The 14,100-nt window shown below is 33.9% G+C and overlaps 1 protein-coding gene across 2 annotated transcripts in view; it reads left to right on the top strand.

The window, feature by feature from the left end:
• LOC142345669 (uncharacterized) overlaps positions 1-3,134 on the top strand; it is a 710,383-nt gene extending 707,249 nt beyond the window's left edge. For both annotated transcript variants that reach the window (XM_075397884.1, XM_075397883.1), the window contains one exon: positions 2,558-3,134. In XM_075397884.1, coding sequence (XP_075253999.1) covers positions 2,558-2,898 — 341 coding nt within the window. In that variant the 3' untranslated portion in view covers positions 2,899-3,134. The remainder of the gene's footprint in view (positions 1-2,557) is intronic.
• The last annotated feature ends 10,966 nt before the right edge of the window (positions 3,135-14,100 follow it).

The raw sequence follows: 14,100 nt of genomic DNA, 5'->3' as shown, positions 1-14,100 counted from the left end.
AATTTTTGGACATTTGTATTTTTGGTTCCTGTTGAGATCTTATCACATTATCTTAATATTGATAGCTCACATTGGTTTTGAGAAGACTTTTAATGGTGCATAGATGAAATTTTCAGACAAAAGGATATGGTGTAAATGGCTGCGACACTTTCTTCTCGCACTTTTCTAATGAATTATTGGTTTCTGTATTTGTTTTTGTTCTCATAGGCATAAGACTTATTGTGATATCTTATTGATTACCCATGCATGACAAACATCTTTGTCCTTCTATCGAGTCGTGACTGAGCGTATTTGTTGACTTCTGTTGAAAGCTATTCATTTTAATGGCTCTTAAGACTTCAAAAATAATTTTTCGAAAACAAAATTTTGAACATTAACCAATCGTAAAATTATCTGCGTGAACTGTCCGGACGTCTCAGTAATTACCGGAACTCCTCTTTTCCAATTTCATCAAATATAATCTAATTTGCGGCTTTATCTTCTAACTATTGGTTTGATAAAAATCGATGCGCGAGTTTTCACATTTTCACGTTATCCTATTATTGTTAGTTCAAATTGGCTTAGAAAGGACGTACAATGGATAATAGATAAAGTTTTCAAAGAAAAGCTTATGGTTTAAATGGCTTCGACACTTTCTTCTCGCACTTTTTGCCTGTATTTGTTCTTGTTTTCTTAGTCAATGACTTATTGTAATGTCTTATCGTATCGATGACTTAACTCTTATTTTCCCATCGAGCGCTTCTATTGCCTTTCGCTGAAAGCATTTGAGTTTAATGGCGTTGATACTAACGGTTTTCTCAGAAATTTTGTGGTTTTAATGTATTTGTTTATATTTGTTGATATTTTGAAGTCATATTGAAAAAAAAGAATCTCATGTTTTTAAAAAACTAATGGATGATAGAAATTTCAGTACCGAAAAGTTAATTTTTAAAGGCTTCGACACTTCTCTCGCTCATTTTGTTTTGAATTAGCGGTTTTTGCCTATTTTTTTAATCTTTAGGTAGGCGTGAAATGCTGACCGGTCTCAAATGCTTGTAATTGAGTATTCAAGGATTGATGTTAGCGGAGGCAATCATTTTATAGCGAAAAGTCCCAAGGTTTATGATATTATACATTTTCAATGATTTTTTAAACTTTTCAGTTTTTGTTCATTTTTTTCCGTCAACTTGTCGCTTGTTCTCATCATTGAGAGGTCTCATTCAATTTCTTGTATTTGAAAAATTTAAATATCGAGTGATATTATGTCCTAACTGATGTTTTGTGTGTGGACAATATGCGTTTAAATAAAAGTTTTAATGGTGTACTTGTGTTTCTTTTTCTCTACTTTTAGCACATTCGCGTAATAACGTATTGATTTTCAAATGTGGCCCAAATGCTTTTTTAATCCTTCAGTATAATTTTAGTTGCATTAGTATGAATGAAAATGGAAGGAAGAATACATAGTATTCAGATAATAGCTAATGATTTTAATGGCTTCAATAATTTGTGTTTTCGCAAATAGTTTAATTTTTTGAGTTTTTCTGCTTCTGTAGTCCGTTCCTATCGCTTAATCTAACCAACGACAAGTCCTGTTGGTTTCATAATGAGTGTTTAGTAAATTTATGAAGAATTATTTCGTTAAAAGCTAATGATTTTTAGTACTTTAGAAATTATTTGGTTTAAGAAAAAGTTGATTGATTTTTCAATTTCGACTTATTATTTCCTTGTGTCGACTTTGTTACCCAGTCTCATTAAGGAAATTTGCCATCTGCTGTATAGTATGGACAAAGTGAAGTTGTGCAGTTAAAGTTTTATACGATTGCATTTTGTCGTTGTTACTAGGTGCGTGCGTTCAAATTTAGATACTTAGTTTTTGCCGTGAAATTTTTGTTTTTGCTTCTTTTGTTGTTTGTTTTTTTTCTCGTAGTTTTTTTCAATGAAAGATCTCGTCAGCGCTGTAATGAGGCATGGCATTATGTAATTCAATAAGTAGTTAATTTTTTAACGTTTTTTAAAACTCAAACATCTATTTTTATTATCTCTTCAATTGGTTGACAATTAAGTCAAAAGTGTAGATGAGCTCGGGTCGAAACATCATGTGCAAACGCACATTAACGAGCATCCTTGTTGTTAATTGCTCTCAAACGAATTTCCGTCAAAAACAAGTCCCTAATAAAGCACGAGGGCGTCAAGTGCGTGAGCAGCTCTCTCAGAGCCTTAGTTGGTTCTTAGTGAAAGGTTCGCCGCAGCTGTTTTGGGTTGCTTTTTAAAAGGCAGATATTCATTAAAGGGGATTGGTCAGTTATGTTTTTTACACTTGCGGATGCCAAAGTAAACCAAAAACTAAGCTGCGCTTACTCCTCTAAAAAGGTCGGTTTGAAAAACCTCCGATGTAAGTGTTCTTACTCCGGCTTTTAAATAATGCCTTATACAATTGTGCACTAAATTTATCGATATTTTGATATAACCCGCTGACTGACCAGATAAGTTGTAGTATTAACCCCACTATATGGATTTGGAAACCAGTTAGCTATGGAATTTAATTGTTTTAAAACGCTGCTTATTTATTCCTTTTCAGTTGGAGATATAAAAGTGAATCTAGATGCTCTCAAGCACCAACGAGATCCAATCGCAAATCCCGTTCAGCCAAACGGAAACGTTCAAGCTCATCAAGCAAATTTGCAGCCGCAACCGAGAGTAGTGCCCAATAATATTTTAAATCAACAAGCTCAGCAACAGTTGCCAATTAGAAACGCGCCATTGAATAACAACTTACAACCGGGGCTCCAGAACAACAATCAAAAGCGTGACGCCAACTTCGCTCATAAAGATGGTGCTGGTAATGTTTTCGGCAATATGGACAAACTGAATGAAATGGGAGTTAATGTGATGGGAGTGAGAGCAAAGAAAAGGAAATAGAAATTGCGCTCGAAGTGAAATTGGGAATCAATTGGTCCTCAATTGGCTGTCAACTGAAATAAATGTGCAATTAGTTTTATAATCTTTTTGTTTTGGGTTTAAGGTTTTTGTGTATATAATTAAATGTATGTTAGATACTCCCGTTGGCTATGTATCATTAGAACGGATTATTTATATTGATTTAATTTGATCTGGCGGTAGACTTGATTAGTTAATCGGATATGTTTGAGATGAAATCTCTTTTTAATAGCCGCACAGCGATAGCTGGGGCTATTATTGGCCTTCTCTTGGTTTTTTTTACAATTCAAAGAATTTGAATTGTATTGGGGCGCTGTCTTTTTACGACTCGAAGAGGAGTATTGGAGAAGTCCTTTTTTTAAATCAATTTTATTGGAGTGATTTTTGAAGCGGGAAATGAAACGCGTGAAAAAATTTGGAGTGATTTTGGTGCTGAACAAAAGTGAAGAGCGGAGCGAAAAGAGAGTGGTTTTTGTTCATACCGCTGTTTTTGAGAGAGCGAGAAACTGATGTGTGAAAAAATTTTCTCTAAGCGAGCGATTTTTTTTTGTTCACGTGCGGCTTTAAAAAGCAGCTTTTTGCAAATTTTGATGGTTATTAGGTTTGATTATGATATTGTATAAGTTTTAGGCTCGTTTTGATAGGAATTGAAAATTGAAGGTTTCAAGTAGTTAATTTGAGTTTAATGCTAATTTGGAGATTTTTGATCAGTTTTGCTGATTTTTAGACAAAATTTAATAATTTTTTGCCCGTTTTTTTGTTTTACTGCTGTAAGTGGGATTTGAATAGAAGCTTCTTACTTAGGGAATGGTCAGATACCCAATTGATTAAAGTTTTGTTGGTATAAATTATTTTTTTCTTTGGAAAAATGACAGAAAAATTGAGAAGTTTTAAATAATTTTTCTCAATTTTTTGCAGTTTTTTTGCAGTTAGACAAGTTTTTTAGCCTATTATGACTTGACTATTGTTTTGCGAGCAAATGGATACCCTACTGGCAGAAAGTAATTTTTCTTTGGATTTATATGCTTTTGTAATATTAGAAAAATTATTAACTTTTTCCAGGTTTTTAGTGCAAGTTGTTTGTAAGAGCTTTTTTTCATTATTTGGCTTACAGTGTTTTTAAAGAATTCTCATAAGTGGTTTTAGTAATTACTAGTTGTTTTGATGAAGTACTTATGGCTGAAATAGTTATTTCGGGATCTCAATTTTTGACAAAATTTGATATGACAAAATTTGATCAGATTTTTAATATTTTAAAATTTTGATTTTTTTGTTTTTTTTGTTTTAAGGTTTTGTCTGAAGATAATCATAAATTAGTGGAGGCGCGGATTAGTGTGATGAGTAGTTGGATTGAGTATAAATGGAGTTCTACTTCGAATCGTTTTTTTAAGATCTGTTCACACTTTTTCATGATTTTTGAAGTCAAATTGGAGTAGTGATTTTGGTCACGCCGAAACAGGAAATGGAGCAAAAAGCGAGTGGTTTTGCGGCTTGAATTTTTTTTGCCCTATTTTTAAAGTAAAGTGAGAAAACGGCGTTTGAACAAAAATTCGGTTTCTCGGAAGTGGTTTTTTGTTCACATGCGGCAATTTCACTCTGATTTTTACTGTTTTTTTGGGTCGGTTTTTTTTTCTAAATGAATTTCACAATGCATTCACCGCTCATTCTAGGCCTAGTTTTTTGTTTGAATTAAATTTTCATTTCTCGCTAGTGGTTTTTTTGTTCACATGCGGAATTTTGACATTGATTTTCTGTTTTTTTTTCTTATTTTTTTGATCTGATTTTTTTAAAAATGGTTTTCTCAATTCACTCATAGTCCATTCTAGGTCTAGATTTTCTGTTTAGTCAATGAAAATTCTTAATTATTTGAATTGTACGTCAGGACTTGTCCTGCTATGTTTTTTCATTTCGTCGTCATGATTTTTGTTACGACCATATGACGTCACAGCCAATTTTTGTTCATTCGTTCATGCAATTTCAGTTAAATTGTATGTGTGACGTCATTTTTCGCTCTTAGTTGAGCCAGTTTTTTTTTGTTCATGAGCGTGATTAAATTTTTGGTCACACTTGACTTACCTCACTCTCAAAAAATGACTTCCTCACTTTGAAATTGACTTTTATTTACTTTAATTCAAAGAGATAAGGTCAAATGGATGTGTGTCACTCTAAATGAAGGTTATTTGAGATCAGCTAATAGAGGCAGCAATAACGTATACAGATTTTTAATCAAAATATGACAGATCAGCCTTCAATGAAAAGACGAATTTTTTTGGTCTGTCTTTTTTACTGTTTTTTACTGCCGATCTACGAATCTATTGCGGCTTTTTGCTGGCAATGTGCCAGCTATGTTGTCAAATTTTGGTGAGAATGAGGCGCCCTGCTCTCCAAAAAGGTTTTTGTATGGCAGTTTGAATTCACAGGAGTTGGCATATAAAGGGTCTTTTTGCCGGTCGGTAGGTGATGGCTCATCTTTTTCAACAGCTCCTTTTAAATTTCTTTTGCTAATAGATAATTTGTGCTCGAAGTAGGGTAAGTGAACAGCAAACTTGCTGATTTTACGTAACAAGGTCGATTCTCAACATGTAGAACCATGCACTAAGTTGAAAAGCACCAAAAGTTCGAATTTATGGTATTTTATTCCGATCCTCGCTTTTTGCTCAGTCAGTTTTATTTGGTCCATAGATATCTTTTGTACTGCAAAAATTTCTAGGTATTATTAGGAAAACTCTAAACGAAAAACTAAATCGATTGTAAATGAGTTTTCATTTTTTTGTAAGGGAAAATATTAGCACTCATTTTTAATTGTGACGGAACAAACGCTAACTTATTAACCTTTTTTGAAATTGTGTACATATAAGTGTCATACAATATACAAGTGACTTGAAACATTGATGCAAAATTTTCCCTTACTAGCTCTTCGATAACAGACTAGTTTTTAAAGCGGGCGAAAATGACTTCCATGGTTTAAAATTGCAAAGTAACTCGTAAATCTTAATAGCCGCCGTCAGCCTCTCAACGGCTATTATTTAGACGCTCTCCTTTTTTTTGCAATTCAAAGAATTTGAAATGTATTGGGGCGCTCTCTATCTTTAAGATCTATTCACACATTTTCATGATTTTTGAAGTCAAATTGGAGTAGTGATTTTGGTCACGCCAAAACAGAAAGTGGAGCGAAAAAGTGAGTCGTTTTGCGGCGTGAAATTTTTTTAACTCGAATTTTAAAGCAGAGTGAGAAAACGGTGTGTGAAAACAAAAATTAGCTTTCTCGCTAGTGGTTTCTTGTTCACATGCGAAATCCCACTTTGATTTTTACTGTTTAAAGTCCAGGTTTTTAGTGCAAGTTGTTTTTAAGAGCTTTTTTCATTATTTGGCTTAGTGTTTTTAAAGAATTCTCATAAGTTGTTTTAGTAATTACTAGTTGTTTTGATGAAGTACTTATGGCAGAAATAGTTATTTCGGGATATCAATTTTTGACAAAATTTGATATGACAAAATTTGATCAGATTTTTAATCACATTTTAAAATTTTGATTTTCTTGTTTTTTCTTTTTTGTTTTACGGTTTTGTCTGAAGGTAATCATAAATTAGTGGAGGCGCGGATTAGTGTGATGAGTAGTTCGATTGAGTATAAATGGAATTCTACTTCGAATCGTTTCCGGAATTCTTCTGGCAATGTTTTTTTTTAAGATCTGTTCACACCTTTTCATGATTTTTGAAGTCAAATTGGAGTAGTGATTTTGGTCACGCCGAAACAGGAAATGGAGCAAAAAAGCGAGTGGTTTTGCGGCGTGAATTTTTTTTGCTCTAATTTTAAAGTAGAATGAGAAAACGGTGTTTGAACAAAAATTCGGTTTCTCGGTAGTGGTTTTTTGTTCACATGCGGCAATTTCACTCTGATTTTTACTGTTTTTTTTGGGTCGGTTTTTTTTTCTAAATAAATTTCCCAATGCATTCACAGCTCATTCTAGGCCTAGTTTTTTGTTTGAATTAAATTTTCATTTCTCGCTAGTGGTTTTTTTGTTCACATGCTGAATTTTGACATTGATTTTCTGGTTTTTTTCTTATTTTTTTTTATCTGATTTTTTTAAAAATGAATTTCTCAATTCGCAAAAATGACTTCCATGGTTTGAAATTGCAAAGTAACTCGTAAATCTTAATAGCCGCCGTCGGCCTTTCAACGGCTATTATTTAGGCGCTCTCCTTTTTTGCAATTCAAAGAATTTGAAATGTATTGGGGCGCTCTCTATCTTCAAGATCTAATCACACATTTTCATGATTTTTGAAGTCAAATTGGAGTAGTGATTTTGGTCACGCCAAAACAGAAAGTGGAGCAAAAAAGTGAGTCGTTTTGCGGCGTGGAATTTTTCAACTCGAATTTTAAAGCAGAGTGAGAAAACGGTGTGTGAAAACAAAAATTAGCTTTCTCGCTAGTGGTTTCTTGTTCACATGCGGCAATCGCACTTTGATTTTTACTGTTTTTTTTCCGATTTTTTGGATCGGATTTTTTTTTGTAAATGGTTTTCCCAATCCATTCATAGTTCCTTCTAGGCCTTTTTTTTGTTCAAGCCAAATTTATATTTTCACCAGTGATCTTTGTGTTCACATGTGGCTTTTTGAAATTGATTTTCAAATTTTCAAAAGTTTTTTCTGAACTGTTTCTTTAGAAATGGTTTCCCAATTCACTCATAGTCCGTTAAGGGTCTAGTTTTTGTTTAGTCAATGAAAATGCGTTGTATTGTACGTCAGGAATTGTCCTGCTATGTTTTTTTTAAAATTTGCATTGCCTTTTGATCACGTTTTTCGTTTTACATGAGTCACGATTTTCACGTTTGACTTCTGACTTACCTCACTCACTTTTCAATTGAATTGATTTTAAAATCAAAGGAGACGGGATAAACCGATAAAGCGTGTTCATTCAGTCATTGAGAATTAGGTTATCAAATTTCATTAGAGTGTTTGCCCGTTGATATCGGTATCAAGTTTATTATCTTTTAGTTTAGAAGTTGAATTCAGTTTAGTTTTAGAATTCAACTGAAACTGCAGGCCGAATTAGAACACTTTTTGACACTAATAGAAAAAAAAGTGGTCAATTTATCTCTTCTTTTCTTTCTGTTTCAATCCCGATGTTGTAATTGGAGGCAGTCTTTCGGCCAAATTATCGGACAACCTGCTAGTAAACAGAGACATGGGTGAGAAAGTGTAAATCAATTCTTTCAAAGTTGGAAAAGGGAGAAGTGCGTTAGATTGAGATTTGTCAGTCGTACATCCTGATATCTAATTGCTAGTTCTATATCTACAAACGAAAACGTATTTTTGGTTAATAGATTTGTTAAATAGTGACGTTTAAGTCTCGCTGTATTTATTGGAACTTGATCAAATTACATTAGCCTAATAAGGTTTGATTAATGTTTTTGAGTTTATATTGGTTTAAGGTTTTCAGGTGACAAAAACGAATGAGTTCACAAAAAGACCTTTGGAAATTTTTTATTGCAAGGAAGGAGCAGATTTAACATGGCATTAATACTGAACTTTTTCCTGACATTTTGAATTAGGATTAAACACTGCGAAAAAAGCCTAATCCGAAGAGGCCTTGCAGTTTTGAACAAGCTGCCTAAAAATCTTTTACCCTGCCCATCTAATTACGTGACGTTTAAAAATCTAAAAGATATTTTAAAGTTTGCTGCGAACCATAAAAATCATAGTTTTAGTGAAGTTTCATGGCGTGATTTTGGACTTTCGTGATTTCAAAAAAAGCAATAAATAGTAAAATAAACTTTGTTTTGTTGCCATTTAAAAAATAAGTGTTATTTCTCTCTCCCTAATGATTGTAAACGCACATTGTCTCTTTTGAAAAACTAATTATGTAATATTGTAACAATGACTCATCCAACATAATGCCTTTAAAATACGCTGCCTGGAAATTTACACGACTAAATACTCTGGTAATTCAGCAATTCTTTTTTTTATCTAGTGAAAAATTTCAAAAATTTAATGATATCTTCTAGTTGCTCTCAAATAACTTTTGTGGCAATAATTTGTCCCTTTGGATCTTTTTAACAATTTTTTGTACATGATGAACTGGTAAAATCAACCAGTGAACAACAACCGGTTGAAAAGAAAAGAGCGGTTAAATTTGTGTAAAAGTTGTTCTGATCATCTACGGAAGCCTGTAGATAATGCTTATGGTTAGTTTGCTGTACCTGTGGGAACTTGACAACAGAAATAGAGGCTCGGTTATGTGCGGCTGCCAATAAGGAGTTTTGGTTTTGTGGCGAACCCTCAGAAGGGCTAACTCCTAAAATTTTTCATTGTTACTTAGCTGTCAGCTGAGCGTAGCTATTTTGCGATACACTTAGTTTTACTTTTTTCATTGTCTGACTCTCATTTTTGCGTTTCATTGCTCTTGAACGAAGTTCATAGCAATTATTGTAAACCTGTGTCTTTTTATGCAAAGTTTTCGCTTGACAATTTTGACTTTTCGAGTGACTTTTACGCGAATTTTTGCGTTTCGCGTGATCTAAATTACTCTTTCAATCACAATTTCAAGCAGCTGAATTCAATTGGTGTCAATTTAATACTAAAAGTCAAATGAAAAGTGCAAAAAGTGCGTCGAAACTGGTGCCATTTTTTACGTTAAACCTTAATAGTGCTATATGTTTACCTCTAATGTGGTTATTTAAAGCCCACTATTAAACTTCTTAGCCCCGATTTGGCTCCCCCTTCCTGTCCCCCCCTCCCGATTGAACCAGGCTGTAATACATTAGAGCTCTCACTTGTCGTTCGAGAGCAATTCTTCCGACGTTTAGTTGGTTGTTTTACATTTTTTACGCGGCATAGTTGAAAATCGCGTTTTTGTTCACGTCTTCATGTCGCTTTTATGTGCGTGACGTAACTTGTTTCGATCGTTAATGGTGAATTCTTAGAGATTTATGGCGAATTAAGTGGTTAGTTTTTATCATAAATGACTCACCTCTCTAAATGATTGTAAGGTCCCACGGTTTATTCTAATTTTTGCTTCAATAAAGGACAACTGTTAATGAAGGCATATAAAAAATACCCACAAAACCCATTTTCCTATTGAGAGTTATTTTCTAAAAATCGATTTAAAAATGTTTGATGCCTTTTTAACAGCCGCCGTCAGCCTCTCAAACGGCTATTTTTAGGTGCTCTCCTTTTTTAATTTGCTGTACCTTTTGATCACGTTTTACATCAGTCACGATTTTCACGTTTGACTTCTGACTCACCTCACTCACTGTTTCAAGTGAATGGATTTTAAATTCTCTCATGCATTAAATTACGCATCATAATGAGTACGGTCAAAGACAAAAGAGCAAAATCAAAAGAGACGGGATAAACCGATAAAGCACGGTAATTAAGTCATTGAGAAATAGGTTATCAGATTTCATTAGAGTGTTCGCTGGCTGATATTGGTATCAAGTTCATTATGTTTCAGTTTAGAAGCTGAATTAAGCAGACGATTAGAATCTAACTGAAACTGCGCACCAAATTATAACAATTTTTGAAATTGAAAAAAAAAATCAGTTAATTTCTCTTTTCTGGCAATCTGCCGGCTTTGTTTCTGATATCCTGGAAAAAATTCTTCACCTTGTTATGGTAGTTCCCAAATATGAAGTTCCGCCCCTAATTTATTTGTTTTTGGTTTAAAACTAGACTTTGATGCCATTTTTAATAAGTGTTATTGGAATTTCTCTCTATCGTTAGTGATTGTAAACGTACATTCTCTTTTGAAATACTAAATTTGTAATATTGTAACAATGACTTATCTAACATAATGCCTGTAAAATACGCTGCCTGGAATTTTACACGACTAAATACTCTGGTAATTCAGCATTTCTTTTATCTAGTGAAAAATTTCAAAACTGTAATGATAGCTTCTAGTTGCTCTCGAATAAAATTTTTGGCAATAATTTGTCCCTTTGGTCTTTACTTTTTTTTGTACAGGATGAACTGGTAAATTCAACCGGTGAACAGCAACCGGTTGAAAAAGAAAAGAGCATTTAAATTTTTGTAAAGGCGTTCTGTTCATCTTAGGAAGCCCGTAGATAATGCTTAAGGTTAGTTAGCAGTACATCTGGGAACGTGACAAGAGAAGTAGAGGCTCGGTAATGTGCGGCTGCCAATAATGAGTTTTGTTTTTGTGTGGCAAACCCTCAGAGGGCTAACTATGAAAACTTTTCATTATTACTTAGCTGTCAGCTGAGCGTAGCTGTTTTGCGATACGCTTAGTTTTACCTTTTTGATCGTCTGACTCTAATTTTCGCGTTTTACATTTTTTACGCGGCATAGTTGAAAAGCGCGTTTTTGTTCACGTCTTCGTGTCGCTTTTATTTGCGTGACGTAACTTGGTTCAATCGTTAATGGTGAGCTCTTAGTGGTTTATGGTGAAGTGAGTGATGAATTTAAATCATAAATGTCTTACCTCTCTCTAATTGACATTGTAAGGTCCCCTCGGTTAACTCTAATCTTTGCTTCAATAAAGGACAACTGTTAATAAAGGCATATAAAAAAGACGCACAAACCCATACCTTTCCTATTGAAAGTTATTTACTAAAAATCCTTTTAAAAATGTTTGATGCCTTTTTAACAGCCGCCGTCAGCCTCTCAAACGGCTTTTTTAGGTGCTCTCCTTTTTTTTGATTTGCTTAACCTTTTGATCACGTTTTACATAAGTCACGATTTTCACGTCTGACTTCTGACTTACACTCACTGTTTCAACTGAATGGATTTTAAGTTCTCTCATGCATTAAATTACTCATGATAGTGAGTACGGTCAAAAACAAAAGAGCAAAATCAAAAGAGGGGATAAACCGATAAAGCACGGTCTTTAAGTCATTGAGAATTAGTTTATCCAATTTAATTAGAGTGTTCGCCGGCTGATATCGGTATCAAGTTCATTATCTTTCAGTTTAGAAGCTGAATTAAGTAGAGTATTAGAATCTAACAGAAACTGCGCACCAAATTATAACAATTTTTGAAATTGAAACAAAATCAGTCAATTTCTTTTCTGGCAATCTGCCGGCTTTGTTTCTGATATCCTGGAAAAAATCCTTCACCTTGTTATAGAAGTTCCCAAATATGAAGTTCCGCCTCTAATTTATTCGTTTTTGGTTTAAAACTAGACTTTGTTGCCATTTTTAATAAGTGTTATTGGAATTTCTCTCTATCGTTAGTGATTGTAAACGTACATTCTCTTTTGAAATACTAAATTTGTAATATTGTAACAATGACTTATCTAACATAATGCCTGTAAAATACGCTGCCTGGAATTTTACACGACTAAATACTCTGGTAATTCAGCATTTCTTTTATCTAGTGAAAAATTTCAAAACTGTAATGATAGCTTCTAGTTGCTCTCGAATAAAATTTTTGGCAATAATTTGTCCCTTTGGTCTTTACTTTTTTTTGTACAGGATGAACTGGTAAATTCAACCGGTGAACAGCAACCGGTTGAAAAAGAAAAGAGCATTTAAATTTTTGTAAAGGCGTTCTGTTCATCTTAGGAAGCCCGTAGATAATGCTTAAGGTTAGTTAGCAGTACATCTGGGAACGTGACAAGAGAAGTAGAGGCTCGGTAATGTGCGGCTGCCAATAATGAGTTTTGTTTTTGTGTGGCGAACCCTCAGAGGGCTAACTATGAAAACTTTTCATTATTACTTAGCTGTCAGCTGAGCGTAGCTGTTTTGCGATACGCTTAGTTTTACCTTTTTGATCGTCTGACTCTAATTTTCGCGTTTTACATTTTTTACGCGGCATAGTTGAAAAGCGCGTTTTTGTTCACGTCTTCGTGTCGCTTTTATTTGCGTGACGTAACTTGGTTCAATCGTTAATGGTGAGCTCTTAGTGGTTTATGGTGAAGTGAGTGATGAATTTAAATCATAAATGTCTTACCTCTCTCTAATTGACATTGTAAGGTCCCCTCGGTTAACTCTAATCTTTGCTTCAATAAAGGACAACTGTTAATAAAGGCATATAAAAAAGACGCACAAACCCATACCTTTCCTATTGAAAGTTATTTACTAAAAATCCTTTTAAAAATGTTTGATGCCTTTTTAACAGCCGCCGTCAGCCTCTCAAACGGCTTTTTTAGGTGCTCTCCTTTTTTTTGATTTGCTTAACCTTTTGATCACGTTTTACATAAGTCACGATTTTCACGTCTGACTTCTGACTTACACTCACTGTTTCAACTGAATGGATTTTAAGTTCTCTCATGCATTAAATTACTCATGATATTGAGTACGGTCAAAAACAAAAGAGCAAAATCAAAAGAGGGGATAAACCGATAAAGCACGGTCTTTAAGTCATTGAGAATTAGTTTATCCAATTTAATTAGAGTGTTCGCCGGCTGATATCGGTATCAAGTTCATTATCTTTCAGTTTAGAAGCTGAATTAAGTAGAGTATTAGAATCTAACAGAAACTGCGCACCAAATAACAATTTTTGAAATTGAAACAAAATCAGTCAATTTCTTTTCTGGCAATCTGCCGGCTTTGTTTCTGATATCCTGGAAAAAATCCTTCACCTTGTTATAGAAGTTCCCAAATATGAAGTTCCGCCTCTAATTTATTCGTTTTTGGTTTAAAACTAGACTTTGTTGCCATTTTTAATAAGTGTTATTGTAATTTCTCTCTATCGTTAGTGATTGTAAACGCACATTGTCTCTTTTTAAATACTAAATTTGTAATATTGTAACAATGACTTATCTAACATAATGCCTGTAAAATACGCTGCCTGGAATTTTACACGACTAAATACTCTGGTAATTCAGCATTTCTTTTATCTAGTGAAAAATTTCAAAACTTTGTAATGATAGCTTCTAGTTGCTCTAAAAAAATTTGTGGCAATAATTTGTCCCTTTGGTCTTTTTTTACAATTTTTTGTACAGGATGAAGTGGTAAATTCAACCGGTGAACAGCAGCCGGTTGAAAAAGAAAAGAGCGGTTAAATTTCTAATGGCATTCTGTTCATCTTAGGAAGCCCGTAGATAATGCTTAAGGTTAGTTTGCAGTACATCTGGGAACGTGACAAGAAGTAGAGGCTCGGTAATGTGCGGCTGCCAATAAAGAGTTTGGTTTTTGTGTGGCGAACCCTCAGAGGGCTAACTCTGAAAACTTTTCATTTTTACTTGGCTGTCAGCTGAGCGTAGCTGTTTTGCGATACGCTTAGT

Source organism: Convolutriloba macropyga, chromosome 9 (assembly GCF_964194025.1).
Source record: "Convolutriloba macropyga chromosome 9, txConMacr16.3, whole genome shotgun sequence".
Classification (NCBI taxonomy): Eukaryota; Metazoa; Xenacoelomorpha; order Acoela; family Convolutidae; genus Convolutriloba; species Convolutriloba macropyga.
This window is presented reverse-complemented; position numbering and strand designations above follow the sequence as displayed.